We start from the raw sequence: 16,876 nt of genomic DNA, 5'->3' as shown, positions 1-16,876 counted from the left end.
ATAGAATCAACGATGCATTAACTACTGTGTTGGAAATTTATTTAAGGAAAAATCCTTCCCATTTCTTAGTTAGTGAACTAAAAAACATTTACTGAATTTTTATAAGTTTTCCTTTAGCTAAGTTAATTTTCGTTGTGGTTACATAATAAATCTTCTACGGCATTACATATTGATGTAGGTTTTTGTCAATTTCATACTTGGCCTAGTGTATAAAAGGGACTATGATATGTTGACTAATAATAGCCGACAGGAAATTCCTTTGGGGATTGTTGGATTGATTTGGAAATAAAAACACGGTAAGTTCGACACACATCAAGTTACTTACACAATAAGAAAATTGACTAACAACAGAAAAATAATAAATTTCAGCAGTTGTAGTCTGATAACGGCCATTTTCATGAAGCTCAGTTAGGCTTTAACTGCCAGTTAACAGAAAGTTTCCCAGAGGATCGAATGATGATATTTGTAGGTGGTGTCTGGACACTGAGATTACGGAAAATTAATTTCACTTTCTGTTCCAGTGCCAAGCGCTATCTTTCAGAAGAAGATACCGGGCTCTTATTTCTTTCAGACTATGACCGACTTGCGAGAATGCAGCCTGAGGAGTATTCTCCGCTTAGCACGGTTTCGTGTCATCCTCCATAACCTAACCTAACAGAAAGTAATTTGCAAATATCTTCTCTTCGGTTAACTTCGACTGAAAAATGTTCAGTAGTTAAGTTCCTAACTGTTAGATGGGATACATAGGTAAGACGACATATATGTCCATAGTACGGTTAAAAAGTTCGTTAGTTAAAGGTGAGTACAACGTTCGATTTTTTTCAACAAAAAATTAAATTAAAGTACAAATATATTTATGAAGACGATTAAATTTTGATCAAGTCTTTCCAAATAATGGATGGAAAAGATCCAAGCAATGGATTGCATATAATTTTATATTTCTAAATTAATTAAGAAAGTAACCGTGAAAACAAGCTGGTTTTCAGCTTGAAAACTGAACATAGTACTCAGATTTATGAAGCATTAACGGAGCTTCATGAAAATGGGGGTAAAACGGTTAACTAATACTGCTTTTGCAATACAATGGAAACTGCTGATGCAAAATTTTGTAATTGATCAAAATTTGAACTATTTCATTGAAAAAAATGTAGTGAATTCATTTTTAAGATGGTTATTAAGTTCGAGTTTAGCCGCTAAAATCGCAATTTTTCACGATTACTTTTCTCTAATAATCCAATTAAGAAAGAATATATATTTTGTGAAAAGTTGCTTTGGGATATTCCCCATTAAGTTTTAATAAAATTTGCATCAAAGAGGTACAATTGCACACTGTTTTTACTGATTTCGGTTTTAGCGACTAAACTCGAACATAATACCCACCTTTATTGATAAACTCATACGAAAAACGCTGGAGTTTATCGGATATTTTCTTGGTTTCACGGAATCTATTATCAAATAAATCTTTTGTTATCAAATTTTCATATAGTTTCTATTGGGTGATAAAATATATGAAAGTCCACTAAAAAGATTAAGAAACTTGATCTATTGAATCATTGAAAAGCCAAAAAAATCTATGCACGCCTGACAATACATGAGAGGGAACATTTCTATAGTGCGAGAGAACATTTCTTCTAATGGAGAAAACATACAGAAGTTATCTAATTGCAAATCTAATCGTCTCTACTCCCACTCCTTATGATAATGGACCCGTGAAAATTTTGGGTATCTTAACTAATGCCCCAAAATCGAATCGTTTTATATCAGAAAGGAAAGTATTACCCACAAGTTTTTTTTTTATTTTCCAGTCCTGTTGCGATCAGCAAACTTTTTGTTTGCTATTAAGGTGTGTAGTATCTTCGGGATTTCCACCAAAACAGTAACTTTAGAAGTGCAAAATTATGTATGAAAACGATTACATTTTATCAAATCTTTTCGTATCATGGATGGAAAAGTTTTAAAGCTAGTTCAAAAGAGTAACCACGGAAATAAGCTGGTTTTCATCGCGGAAGCGGTACATATCAAAGGATGGAACGATATGACATATTTATAAACTTATTTATATAAATATTATTGTATCTATAAGTAGGTGACGCCCTTTAGTTCCTGAAGTCCGTTGTGTAACATTTTGAATCTTAAGAATTCTAAGAATTCTTATTCGCTAGACCAAAAACTTTGAACAAAGTGTTATGGTTTAAAATCGATCTTTTAGCTTATATCTGTTTTTATAAATTCATAGCTAGAAGTGCATGAATGACTTGACATTATTGTATATAATTTTATTTCGTAATAATAGAATGAATCATACTTACTAGGAATATACGGTGTATAGATATATTACTATAAATGTATAACTAAACAACAAATAGAAAAAAATTGTTTGTCCAAAAGATATAAAAAACGTATACGTAGGTCATATCCAGAACGATTTAGCTTTCTGGATATTTACAGCATATCCTCCGGTGCAAACGAAGTCTAATGAAATTTTATAAAATTTTAGCAGATATTAATTTTATAGGCTTTTGCAAAGCCTGCAATGCTTCTTAGAATATCAATCCTTTAAAATTTACGTAATTATGATGATATAAAGCTTCACGGGATTTTCATTTGTTTTAAAAATGCTTGGAATTGGCTCCTTTAACTGGGTGATTACCCCACCCTTCGAAATTGTAGTTTTGGACGTCTAAAATTCTGTACCGCAATTAGAACAACGTTTATTTTTCATAGCCAAGCAACATAGGATTCCCACTGGAAAGAAAACAAGGGCACACAAAAGACCACACAGCGGATATGAGTCCTCCAATATGCCAATCCGACATGCTGGACAACCACCAACTACTATTATATTTGGTGTTTGTGTTATAGATGGCGGTTGAATAACTACGCTCACCGGAGTTGATTCAAAAGCCCCATAGGATTGATATCCAGTTTGAGACGCAGGGGCACTTGGATAAAAGGTTCCGGCAACATATGATTGGTTTGCATGTGGAGCATAGTATTGTTGTTGTGTTTGATTTGCTCCCTCCGTGACGCCAACATTTGGATTAGGATACTTGCCTTTTTTTGAAAGAAAATCAAATTAGTTTATATGTGTGTCCCCAATATCTGTTTCCTAATTACCCTGCTGTGTTGTTGGTGTTGTATCAGCAGATGTGTTCATTACCTCTTCGTATGAAGGAGGAAGCTCTTTGGGAGCATTTGGTTCAGACATGTTTATTGTTTTAAATTTGAAGAATAATAATAATAATAATTTGAAGAATAAATTAGTCTTTTGTATAACAGTTATTAATGCACCTAGTGATGACACTTTGATTAACCAAAGTCAAGTGTTGCCACAGTCCTGATCAAACGCTTTCCAAAACTGGTATAATAACCAGGAAAAAAATATTTGCAATTACCCTGCTAGCATTTCAAAGTTCCACTTCATCCTCATCGGTTCCACAGACTCGTAAAAGTCAATACATCAATCGCCAACTGTGATGGGAGAAGCATATCAAAAAGTACAAAATGTACATGAAAGTATTTTGCCATCATTACTGTTAGAAGAACCATTTTATATTTTGTGAAACACCAAACGAAAGTAGCTTGTGATAATATATTTAAATAAAACCGATAATGAAGTGCTGAAAACATAGTTATTTCGCTTAAAATTGTAGAAGTTATATTGGTGAACAATTTTTGACTTTCCAAATGGAATAAAGTGATTGTTTTTCAGATATTTTACAGACACGCTGCCTCCATCGAGAATAAAAACACTGGCTGATAGACGCTGCAACATGTAAATTTCCACTTGTAAATCAACATCATTCTATTATTAATGAAAAAATTATGTTAACTTTGTTGTGATAGTGGTATAAATGTTGTATTTATAAGATTTTTTAATGTCTAATCAAATTAATAAACATCTAAACAACGTGTTTTACTTGACCACAACGATTCTTTTACAACTATCTTAAAATGCACTTTTCTGATTGTTTGTAGGGGCTCTTATTTGCGTCGTTCTAAATTTATTAAAAAAGGCACCTAATTGCACTCATGCGATACTTTTTTGTAGTAACTTGGCGTGGTATAACTTCTCAATAGTGACGGGGCTTTTCCGACGAGTTTTGGATGTCGTATACGATTGTTTTCGACAAGGTGGGGATTCTCAGAAGCGCCGGCAAATCTAAAAAATGTTGGCAGGGTATGGCGATGGCGTTTGTCTTACGGGATGGTAACACTAAACGAATAAAATAGAGTACTAAAGGGTGATTTGTTAAGAGCTTGATAACTTTTTTTAAAAAAAAAACGCATAAAATTTGCAAAATCTCATATTTGAAACGTTAGATTGGTCCATGACATTTACTTTTTGAAGATAATTTCATTTAAATGTTGACCGCGGCTGCGTCTTAGGTGGTCCATTCGGAAAGTCCAATTTTGGGCAACTTTTTCGAGCATTTCGGCCGGAATAGCCCGAATTTCTTCGGAAATGTTGTCTTCCAAAGCTGGAATAGTTGCTGGCTTATTTCTGTAGACTTTAGACTTGACGTAGCCCCACAAAAAATAGTCTAAAGGCGTCAAATCGCATGATCTTGGTGGCCAACTTACCGGTCCATTTCTTGAGATGAATTGTTCTCCGAAGTTTTCCCTCAAAATGGCCATATAATCGCGAGCTGTGTGGCATGTAGCGCCATCTTGTTGAAACCACATGTCAACCAAGTTCAGTTCTTCCATTTTTGGCAACAAAAAGTTTGTTAGCATCGAACGATAGCGATCGCCATTCACCGTAACGTTGCGTCCAACAGCATCTTTGAAAAAATACGGTCCAATGATTCCACCAGCGTACAAACCACACCAAACAGTGAATTTTTCGGGATGCATGGGCAGTTCTTGAACGGCTTCTGGTTGCTCTTCACTCCAAATGCGGCAATTTTGCTTATTTACGTAGCCATTCAACCAGAAATGAGCCTCATCGCTGAACAAAATTTGTCGATAAAAAAGCGGATTTTCTGCCAACTTTTCTAGGGCCCATTCACTGAAAATTCGACGTTGTGGCAGATCGTAAGTCTATTCATGATAAAATGTCAAAGCATACTGAGCATCTTTCTCTTTGACACCATGTCTGAAATCCCACGTGATCTGTCAAATACTAATGCATGAAAATCCTAACCTCAAAAGAATCACCCTTTAGTACCCAATAAACACAAGCATTAGAGAAATGTTTATATTCAACACGCATTCAAATAATTTTTCAAAGAATTAGATTAGAATTCAATTTGAGAAATTATTGAGAATATCGCGTTCTCAACAAAAAACAGACATTTCCCTCAACAGTAGAATTCAACACGTTAGCAACAATTTCTCAACATATTAGCAACAACTTTTCAAACTAAATTTCATTTTAATGCTTCAACCCTTTAGGCCGGTATGCACCTCTAGCGAAAAATTTCATTCCCATAAGAAATGCATTGCTATTTATGCTAACGAAATTTTCGGTAGCGTTCAATTTCGTAAGCTGATACGCACCTCTAATGAAAATAACAGGGTTGTCAAAGTATATTTTGGCAGCAAACTTTTAATTTATTACAATCATTGTGTGCGTAAAAGTTTTAAAAGGTCTGTAAATAATAAACAATTTATTTAAGGAATATTTGGATCATATATTAACAATTTTTAAAAGCGATTAGCTGGTTTAAAATTTGTGTACACAGCCCTGTTTTTTTGTTGTAGACTTAAATAAATTTTTGCTACCGAAAATTTCGCTAGAGGTGCATACCGGCCTTTTAGGCCGGTACTATGTTCATTCTTAAGCCTAGTACTAAGATCATGTTTTCGCACGAAAAACTGTTACACTCCATATAAAAAAACGAAAAAATAGGCAGGCATATTATTTCGCATAAATATGTTAACACACCTGGGTTTGATGTCCTATTTACGGAGATAGATGAATATATTCGTTTTTCGCAGAAACGAACTTAGTACTAAGCATTACGAAAAAAATTTATAGAAACCATTATTTCGCACATAGAAAGCGGTGTTTATTTAGGTAACAGGGTGCGATATTGAATTATGTTGGTACTTGCTGCTTGATATTACAAAATTAACATTTTATTTTTCCTTGGGCAATTAATCTGCTACTCCTCTGATCCTTTGTATATTTTCGGAGTACCGGCCTTTTTTGGAAAATTTGTCGAAAGCAAGCAATTTGCAAGGCCATTTGAATTAATGTTGAAAATGGGATTCACTATCAAATTGATATGGCGTTACCTATGAAAAATGCTCATCCTTGTGTTTGTTGGGTACATTTATTATTTACATATTTAGAGCTTGGCAACACTGTTACTGAATGCGTGGCATAAAAGTAGAAAAGAAATAAAAAGGCACTGGTTTAGAATTTGAACCAAAATGTATGGGCTTTATTTAATAAATTATTGTTCGTCAAACAATATTTACCTTCGTAGAAGCGAGAGAGTCTCAAAAGAGAATGACAAAAAGCTTGGATGCCGAAAGGCGGGGGTTGATGACATTTGACGTTAGAAAATGTCCTTATTTTCGTACCGAAAGGCAGAAAAAGGCATAGACAAATCCTAACGGAGGGATTACACTTGAAAATGATTATATGACTGAACAAAGCTAAAAAAACGGCATTTGAACTTAAACATTGCCGCCCGCCTTGCAACATCCAGCCATGTTGCAAAATTTAAAAATAAGTTAAATAATATTTACATGTTACATAATGAAAGTATACAGGATGTACATTTCAGTTTACAAAAAAGAGCATTTTATTTTAGTTCAATTCTTTTTTTTTCTCTTGTTATGGTGTCCAATTCATGTTTCATTTTTTCCAAAACATATTATTTACAAATGTGCTCGTTAAGCACGCGATCGTAAATGGACTCGTCAAGCCCGATCGTTGTTATTAAAAATTTTTTTAAAAAATTTGACTCGGAAGAGCCGGGTGTCGAGGACTCGTAAAGTCAGAAGGCAGTTGAAGACTACCTTACACCCAAGTGTGATATGGGGTGGCGAAGCCACAAACAATTCTCCTGGAGGAACCCCAGAAGCCGTCGTGAACGGTTTTTTATTGGTTGCTGTTGCAACATTGTCGGCCAGAATGGCAGAATCAGTAGTCGTACTGATGGTATGTTCATCGGCAAGGGGTGCGATGCTAGAATTAATCTCCCGTTCCTCATCCAACATGGGGACGTCGTCCTCAGACTCTGGAAGGGTAGCAGCCATCTTTGCTATGTTTTCTATCTATGAAAATATAGAAAGATTTCGGAACGGAAAACCAAATTAACATAATGGTCAGGGTGACCAGAAACCGTAGGTCGCCTTACAACTTGTAGTCCGATCTATTGCGATTCGAACGCGGCCATCAACCCAAAGATTTTTCACGTAACAAAAACTAGGGAGGACGCGAGCATAACGCGACAGATAGACCTATATTAACTCCCTAAAAGACAAGGATGTAATCCATTTGAACAAACGACGACCGTTAGTACCCGGATGAACATCGCGAAGACGACATAATTTCCACGTAGTGGGGAGTAATAGTTCTCGTCGAGAATGTCGTGGACAAATCAAAAGTAGCATGTAAAGTTACCGCTTTCGTAGAAAAGCAGACAGTTTTGTAAATATAACCGTGGGTTATCATCAAGGCGTGACCTGTAAAGCATTCCACATAATCCCATTGTCAAAACCAGTAGTGGTAAAATAGCGTCGCGCTCTATGTGAGAAGACAGCTCAGAATTATGGTGTATATTGCCCCTTGAACCAGACGCATTATTCAAATTATGGTACCCCGTCAATACGTCGTCAACGTACATGCACCCCCGTAGGACGTATGCATAAAGAGGAAACTCATTCTCCGTGCCGTCAGCCAATGGTAAAATATGTCAAAGTCACTGTTTAATTAAATAAAAAGTCCTGGATAGTATTTGCAGAGAATATCGTAGTTGTATTCAATGATGAAAAATCTAGAACGGGTCAACATATATATGTCTGTATACATCTGTGTGATATCGCAATTGTATACGAATTTATACAACCTCCAACTCAAAACGAGGAGAAACAAGTCTGATTGTTGAGTCGGACCGACGTGTAAAAATGTCATTCAAGGCAGTGAAAACCAATCGAAGTTAAATTGTCTTCTCCTCATTCGTAGGCGTAACCTAAACTGGCCCCATATGGTATAACAATATATACCCCCGGACAAAGTCGTGGTGAATCGTCTTAATTCATGGTTTTCACAAGAAGAATGCCTCATTTCGAAGAAAGTGTGTCAGGCAACCCGTCCTTGATTTCTGATTTGTCCGGAGAAATAAGTTTTGAGATGAAGAGTATCTTCACTCAGAATCCCGTCGGTTTGTCTTTTCATAATTTTACCCGCAAAGCTTATCTGAATCAGATAAGAGAGGACGTCGGGGAAGTCCTTCTAGTTCCCAAAGTGCGGAGACGTGTCTCGTCAAGACTAGTCCCCTCGGAGAGGTCCACAGCAGTCGTGTAGACTGAAATATTCGAAGAAGGGATAGGACCCGTGACAACCCAGCCGAAGACTGTGTTTTGTGCTAGTAATGATCCCAAAATATTCGTTCGCGTACCCTCCAACACAATTTTCGGATAAAGATCCGCGCCCAAAAGCAGGTCAACAGGACGACAACAGGGGTCATCCAAACGTAGATTTGGCATACTAGACACAATGTCACGATCTAGAGAAAAGGATGGCAGGTTGCCGGAAATGTTCGGAAGAACATACGCTGTAGTCTCCAGTAGGAGCGACTCATCTAGTGGGGTACCAATGCAAAGTGAACAAAGTTCTCTCGACGTGATCGAAACACTTTGATTCACACCAGAAATTGTAGCCGAAGTCGAAGACGTACTCAGTCCAAGTCGGTTCCGCAATCCTTCCGTAATAAAGGATGATTCCGAAGCGGGATCTATTAAGGCCCTAGCAGGATACGTGATACCCTGGTGAACGATATTCACCATTGCAGTTCCTAATAATACATTTCCAGTACGCGAAGTGTGGAATACCTGTCTACTGGACGTCCCTGACACAATGCCTGTCGATGTAGAAGGTCCATTGGCATCCACTGGCACCGGTACGGGATTCCGTGAAACTGGTGCGGGAACGATAGGAGCAGTCCCGGGACCAGTCGATGTTTCCCTATGCAAAAGAGTGTGGTGTCTTCTACCACATTTACCGCAATCATATGCGCTGGGGCAATTAGCTGCAATATGTCTGCGGGACAGACAATTCATGCAGCACTGATGGCTCCTAATAATATTCATCCTCTCACGAACTGAAAGATTATGAAACCTAGAACACGTTCTGAGGTGATGATGTCGTCGACAGAGAACGCATAATCTGTCAGGAGAGGATTGGGAGGAAGGAGGCGTACTTGATGGGGAACGAGTCGTTTTCGCATTCGTGAAATGCGAGCGAATTCTTTTGTTGGCAGGAGGCCTGGCGTCAATGCCGCGGATATCGCGAAGACATGTCAATGTCTGGATTCTTTCCGTGAGAAAGAAGTCCAAATCTGACCAAGAAGACAAAGCAGACTTGTCCTTAATACTCTGTTCCCAAAGTGTAACAGTACATTTCGGCAACCTCTGAAGGCATAAAAAGACGAGAATGGGATCCCAATCGTCAGTGGCCACATCGTAGATGGACATTGTCGAAATGCATGTCGAGATACCACGTTGTAGTTTCTTCAGTCCTGAACTGGTCTCAGACTCCAAGACTGGTAAATTGAATAATAATTTGAGTTGGTGATTCACCAATAGGCGGGTATTATCATAAGTACCCTTTAGCGCCTTCCACGCAAGAGCGAAGCTTCTATGCGTGAGCGGAAACTTCGAAACCACATCGCGAGCTTCACCACTGGTTTTCTTGAGTAAATGACACAATTTTTCAATATCGCTAAGTCGGCTATTGTTAATGTATACCGCTGTGAAGAAATCTCTAAATGTCGGCCAATTGAGAAAATCGCCGTCAAAAACATCTATATCACAAGGCGGCAGATTGAGACTGTGGGAGGAACTATTGTCTCCCCTAGAGCTAACGGAAGAACTGTGTGAGTCATCGGACCTATGAGAAACATTCAAAAGTAATGTTTGGTCCTCCAACCGAGACGATTTAGCAGAATGCTTAGATGGTGCACGTAGTGCCTCCAATTTACGTTGAATTGACTCCATGACATTCAGATAACAATTATAAGCCACGTCATATTTGCTGTCAGCAGCGGCGACTGCCTCGGTTGCGTTGCTCTGTGTGGACACAAAGTCAAGACATTCGTCGAATAAGCTCTTAACTTTTTCCCACAACGACTTAGCCTCGGAACCATGACATTCTAGTCTATAGGCGGTTAAATCATCGTCTCGCAAACTGTGAAACTTCGTTTCAAATCGGACTACTGCGTCAGTTGCTCTAGTGAAAGCAGTCAGTGGTGTAGTAGTCATTATGATCAAGTACTGTCAAACTTAAAGGGCGAAAAAATTGACACGTGATGTCCAAAACTCTCGAAAAGAGTATAAATCGATCCAAACGCTACTTCGATTCGTCGTCGAACAAATGAAAATGCAGTTTTTTTTCCAGTGTATGCGAAATGTGTATCGTCAACACACAATATTTTTCGCAGTGTACCGAAAGTACCACAAATGTAAACAAGGTAACGTAATTACCACAAAAACACAAAAAATGAGATCAGAAAATTTCTCACAGTGTACGGAGTACAACCAATTTTTTACAGTGTATCGTCGATACACCAATTTCCTCACAGTGTATTGGAAATACCAGCTAAAATTAGCTCTATAAGGTAAATTATAAGTATTTTAACTTTTTGTAAAAATTGGCGAAAAATTTCTCCAAGTGTATGAAAACACGTAAAGTTTCTTCAAGTGTATCGTAAATACAAGAAACCCTTTTTCGCGTGGCGAAATATATGCAAAATCTTTATTTGGAAAATATTACAATATTTTTCCAGTGTACCCTGTGTTCCAAAAGATTTTTGCAAGTGTATCGTGAATACAAAAAATATTTTCAGTGTATCGTAGAATACAAAGAATAATTTTTGCGTGGCGAATTGTCGAAAAAATTGAAAACTTTATATATTACGAGAGAGTTTCTCTCAGTGTATATATTATCCAAAATTTCTCCCAGTGTACGTAGATACACAAAATTTGTGCAAGTGTATCGTGAATATCACTTGTCAAATGGAAAAATTACAAGACAATGAAAAGTCGTGAACTTTAAATTGTAAAATGTCAACTTGACCGATTGTAGGGTGCACGGACTGTAAGATGCACACTACGAAACAGTAAGGTCCAACAACAACAATAATATAAAAAATAAAAAAGTTTCGTGGAAACTCAAATATGTCAGTATTACGATAATATAATATATAATAAATACTGTTATTTTATTGTTTATATCGACCGACCGTAGGGTACACTACCACGTAACACGAACGATAATAGTAAACGACCGATATCCGTAGGAATCAACAATAAATACTTTTCTCAATTGAACTTGCAAAAAATTATTTTTATAATTTCGCGCCGTAAGCGACCCACGCTAATAAACCAACGTGTATGCAGTTCGAACGTATGTTGGATGTAACACCTGTGTGCGTACGTGTGTATAGCAAGTTGAACGGCAACTGTATAACACTTTACTATTGATGCCTATTGGCAAACCAATGCTTACAACCAATGCAATTGTTTTTGTTTTTTCTATGCCGATCGAAGATCAAAAAACCAAAAGAAAAAACACAACAATATGAATGTAATCAAATGGAAAAATACAGCGAAATTGAATTCAACTTTGACGTAGAATATTTGGACGAAAACAAAGTGGAATTAAACGCACTTTTCAACACTTTAATGACAATGTAACCGGGTATTAAAGACCGACGGATAATTTAATTTTTTCTCGTAGAGATTTAATGTACAACCGATATAAAATACGAGTTGTAAAGCGACCGTAGGCGAGTGTTTATTTCTGTTTTATTTATATTTACACCGAAGGATATGCTCACTTTTTAATTATCACTGAAAGTACATACCTTGGTTGTTGATAATAAAAATATTTGTGTAATAAATTGAAAATGCCTCGTAGAGGATGGTGATCGTCGATCGTTTCTTGTTGTTGTTGTTGATTGGAGTAGCCTTTGCCTTCGAGGAAGAAATAAAAAGAGCGAATTAATTCTTTCCAATTAATATCCGGCTCGAAGGACCAATGAATGCGTGGCATAAAAGTAGAAAAGAAATAAAAAGGCACTGGTTTAGAATTTGAACCAAAATGTATGGGCTTTATTTAATAAATTATTGTTCGTCAAACAATATTTACCTTCGTAGAAGCGAGAGAGTCTCAAAAGAGAATGACAAAAAGCTTGGATGCCGAAAGGCGGGGGTTGATGACATTTGACGTTAGAAAATGTCCTTATTTTCGTACCGAAAGGCAGAAAAAGGCATAGACAAATCCTAACGGAGGGATTACACTTGAAAATGATTATATGACTGAACAAAGCTAAAAAAACGGCATTTGAACTTAAACAGTTACTGTGGAAATCGTTTATCGATTACATAGATTTATTAATGTGTTTTACATTATTATCATCTCTATCGGCCATCTCTATTAAAACTTTCTAATAGTTTCAAGAAACACAATTTCAATTTCAAGAAAATATAATAAAACAGTAAAAAAATGGCGAAAATGGCATTTCAACATGAGGCCGGCACGGCCATGGAATGTTTAAGTGTGAGTTTTATTTAGAAGCCTAAATAAGTTGACAGTTGTTTATTTTCTGGTCTTGTCCAACTTTCAGATACCTATAACACTCCACAAAGAAACAGACTATGATCAAGAAGGAAGAGAAATTTTGAAGTGCGGTTTCAAAATTGGTGGTGGTATTGATCAAGATTACAAAAAGAGCCCTCAGGGATATACGGACTATGTAAGTTATGACAAATGGCTTGGTATTATGGTGGATGAAATTGAAAAACATGTGGGCGGAGCAACATTAATATATGGAAATGTAAAACATTTTCATGTAAAATAGTTTATGCGATTGTATTTTTATTTTGTTCTTTTTCATTATATATAAATATAATATAAGTTTTAGGGAAATCAGAAAAGTGAGCATGTTTTGTAATTCACATTGTTTCTTTTCCTCTTTGTTTTCAAGGGAATCTATGTGACTGAAGTTCACGATGGCAGTCCAGCAGCAAGGGCTGGTCTTCGTATTCATGATAAGATACTACAATGTAACGGCTATGATTTCACCATGGTCACGCATAAAAAGGCTGTAAGCTATATACGAAAACATCCTGTCCTCAACATGTTAGTGGCCCGTAAAGGAGTTACATCTACATAAAGCTACCATTCAAGTATTCTTTATATATATGCAATCATAAATATTGTGTATTTTTCTAAAACAATGAACGCTCCCCGATAGAATGTTGCGTTTGTTCACAAAATGGATAATATGCTTATAATACTGTCCGTATAAGTAATGATACCACCTATTACGAAGATTATTTATAGTATTTGCTCTCTCTCTATCTCGCTACAAGAAAAGATCTCTATTTTTATCACACTGCTTCCTCAATGAAATTTTACATTGTTTTAAAAATTCAACGTAATGAAGCTGTAACATATTTGGACATACATAAGGTTCAAATTTAAACTACTCAGGCGAAGAGCAAAATTTTTTATCAAGAGGTTATACTTACATTAGCTGTTTCCGAATGTAATTTTAGGCAAATTCAAAGATTATGACAAGATCGATCATTTTGATAAAAATGAATTGCTGAATTCATTTTTATCAAAATGAAATAGAACCTAATGCTGCATTAGTGTATGCTTCTCATAACAGGGAAAATTGTATCTAAAAATGTAATGCGTTATGGTGGGTTCGGGGTTTCCACCAAAACTCTAAATTAAAACATAAAAAATTGGATGGGAAAGATCTAAAGCATTTATTATGTACAATTTAATTTTAAAATTGATTCAAAAAAGTAAACGGAAAAAGCTGTTTTTCGCCTCGAAAACTGCACATAGTATCAACCTAGAGGAAACATACTTTGAAATAACAACAAAGAAAATCTGTAATATGAAATATTTTGTTCCAAACAAAAAGTAACAGATCGGTGTTGCAAAATACATTTGTTTTCTATGTACATCTTAACTGAAATGCTGCTTAGAATATAATTGGAAGTACTTGCAATTTTGAAGTATCTTTGATTTGAAAAATGAAAAAAAAAAACATTTAATGTCCTTGTATAATCGTAAATATTAAGCTCTTGTGAAATGCTCGTTGCTCTCAAGTTTTAGTTCGTAATACGTTTGTTCATACCCAGAATGTTTGGTATTATTTTTACTTTTATATCTATCTGTAAAGTACAGTTTATTTTTCATTATTTCGTATCTATAATTTTGTTATTCTTTTGATTATAAAGCCAATAAATAAGATACTAAGCCGTGGCCAAATTTTAATGCTATAGAAATATGTTTTTGAAAAATATAAATGAATCAAATATGAGAACCGATACTAATAGAGTTTAAGCCTGAAATGCATTTATCTACCGTAGTTATTCGTAAATATATTGTAATTGTTTTATACTTAAGATTCAAATTCAATATTAATGCATTCCATTGTCTGCTTATACGCTATGCTTACTGGTGATTTAAAACAAATTTAAATTTAAAAAATTACCACACCTAAAAGTTAGTGCTTATTAATTTATTGTTAATTATTTTGCACTAATTTGGAATAAAATGTTTGGTTGAGATATTTTTAATTATTCCCTTGAATATCTAATTTTTTATAACAAATAAACAAAAAATCGTTATATTTCTACGCGATCTGTCATGTACTTCTAAATATATATTTACAAACAACCTAATATAATTTTATGTGATACAGGATATGTTTTTAAAAGTATATAAAAAATATTATTAATTTTTAAGAATAATTTGTTCTGTGACTAGCTACAGTAAATGAGTTCAATAAACAGTGTATGTTTTTTTGCAAATGTTTGGTTTTATTAAACTATGGCGAGGGAAGAAATTCAAATTTGTTTTACCCTTTACCATAGGATAAGGCACATTCTAAGATAATCTGTCCATCTGTAAATTAAAAAGCTATCAATGCGTCCATATAACCCATTGTAACGAAATTTTACTGAGGTCCCTTTTTCGTAAGTCAGTTATTACAAAATGTTACATACATTGTACATCTATTTTTCCTAGATCATACCAATATAGTTTGATTACAAACTGCTATATGAAAAACACACATTTACATATATTTTTAATTTGTTTATTAGAAAAATCTCACATTGCATTACAAAATCGACACGCATGCACGCCATAAATAAAAATGTGTTCGTTATGTAAAAAGTGTCCATTCACTTCCATTAGGTCTTGTTGTCTGGACCTATTAAGATTACAAACGGTCGTCTTAAAAACAAAAATACATAAATTATGGATGTGTTTGTAAATCAAAGTTTGACTTCTTTCATTTTGATAAATCTAAAACGATTTCTTCAGGCTATAACTAATAAACATTCAATTCTCTCCTTTTATGAAATGTACTAACAAGGGATTCCTTCGCAGAAAGCGCACGAATAGGTTTCTACCAAAGAAATTTACTGCAGGAGGGAATTAAAGATATCGATGAAATGTTTTTTTTTGAAGAAAGATGGAATAACTTCTATTTAAGAAAGCATTTACTAAACATCACTTAATGTTTCTTGTTTTTGCCAGGACGTTCATATTTGCTTTTTGATGAGTGCCACAAAGCCAATGGAATAGCCAAGGAAGGCAAAGTCATGATGGCAAATGCAATCCAGTCGAAGAAGTGAGAAGAGAAACGTTTGTTGAATTCACCCAAATTGACAATACCGCCCTCACCGGGTTCGGAACTTACAGCCAATTGAATCTGAAAAAATAATAATTATCAATGCATCCATAGCGAAAGTTTTAAAGTATTAACTTACCTTTTCAGCTTCTTCAACAGGTTTGTATGACACTTCAGCAGCGGTGAAATTGAAATAGCCATGAGATTTTGGCCTCACAACAACAACGTGTGTATAGTTAGCTTGGGGAGCAAGACGTTCTACTGTGGCACTAGGTTTGCCTCCGACAATTTCAAAAGCTTCTGGGTGGAAGCCATTGTCAACCAATTTGATGTTGGTAGCGGCACCATTGCCAACGTTGTAAAGAGTATAACGCACCAACAAATCGCTCTTCTCCACCAAATACTTATTAAGAATTTGTTTTGAGACCAATAGGCGTGCAGATGTTTCAGATTCTTCGGCGAAAGTTAAATTGGCCACTGCCAACAGGGCAAAGGAAATCAGCAAAAATTTGAACATTCTGCGAAACAAGTAAAGATTATTTAGGAGGTTTTAAATTAGAGCGTAAGGAAAAGTAAAGTTGTTGACGTGGAGGAATTTTATTCTATGAGTTTTCATCCCAAAGTTGATTGCATTTAGAAACAATCGATGTTCAAAAACTTTTCATTTTCTTTACGGTTGAAAAATGTCTTTTAACTTACATTATAATTCGATTTTATTTAATAAATTCAACTATTAAGATCTATACAATTCTCCGGTGTCTACTATCCAACGTTTCACCACCTCTTCAATGCTAAACGATTGAGTGTTGTGACGTGTAACTTCGTGAGCACAACGAATTTTCACGATGGCTACAGATGTGAACTGTCAATTTTGACTTGTATGTGAGATTAAACACAATCGCTTAAGTTGCGACGATTTAACACTACATAATTGAGGTTACTTCTATTAAAAGAATTTAAAATATTCCTATTAATCTTGAATTCCATAAGTTTCGGATAGGGCTGTCACTCGGGATAAATCCCGTCCCGAAATC

General features: G+C 35.5%; 4 protein-coding genes across 4 annotated transcripts; 1 reads left to right on the top strand and 3 right to left on the bottom strand.

Annotated features, from left to right (window-relative positions):
• Positions 1-2,251: 2,251 nt before the first annotated feature.
• Positions 2,252-3,326, bottom strand: LOC142234268 (uncharacterized). Its single transcript, XM_075305361.1, has 2 exons — positions 3,118-3,326; positions 2,252-3,054 (listed from the first exon to the last, which is right to left on the bottom strand). The coding sequence occupies exons 1-2, from the start codon at positions 3,206-3,208 to the stop codon at positions 2,681-2,683; spliced, it is 465 nt and encodes a 154-aa protein (XP_075161476.1). The 5' UTR covers positions 3,209-3,326; the 3' UTR covers positions 2,252-2,680.
• Positions 3,327-8,382: 5,056 nt separating this feature from the next.
• On the bottom strand, positions 8,383-10,440 carry LOC142235892 (uncharacterized). Its single transcript, XM_075307144.1, has one exon. The coding sequence runs from the start codon at positions 10,438-10,440 to the stop codon at positions 8,383-8,385; it is 2,058 nt and encodes a 685-aa protein (XP_075163259.1).
• A 2,141-nt stretch (positions 10,441-12,581) lies between these two features.
• On the top strand, positions 12,582-14,659 carry LOC142233086 (tax1-binding protein 3 homolog). The gene is made up of 3 exons (XM_075303866.1): positions 12,582-12,739; positions 12,807-12,935; positions 13,167-14,659. Exons 1-3 carry the CDS (start codon positions 12,686-12,688, stop codon positions 13,353-13,355), a joined length of 372 nt encoding a protein of 123 aa, XP_075159981.1. The 5' UTR covers positions 12,582-12,685; the 3' UTR covers positions 13,356-14,659.
• Positions 14,660-15,286: 627 nt separating this feature from the next.
• On the bottom strand, positions 15,287-16,700 carry SsRbeta (signal sequence receptor beta). The gene is made up of 3 exons (XM_075303865.1): positions 16,542-16,700; positions 15,982-16,360; positions 15,287-15,923 (listed from the first exon to the last, which is right to left on the bottom strand). Exons 2-3 carry the CDS (start codon positions 16,357-16,359, stop codon positions 15,726-15,728), a joined length of 576 nt encoding a protein of 191 aa, XP_075159980.1. The 5' UTR covers position 16,360; positions 16,542-16,700; the 3' UTR covers positions 15,287-15,725.
• Positions 16,701-16,876: the final 176 nt, after the last annotated feature.

The sequence above is a fragment of the Haematobia irritans genome, chromosome 4 (assembly GCF_050003625.1).
Source record: "Haematobia irritans isolate KBUSLIRL chromosome 4, ASM5000362v1, whole genome shotgun sequence".
Lineage (NCBI taxonomy): Eukaryota > Metazoa > Arthropoda > Insecta > Diptera > Muscidae > Haematobia > Haematobia irritans.
This window is presented reverse-complemented; position numbering and strand designations above follow the sequence as displayed.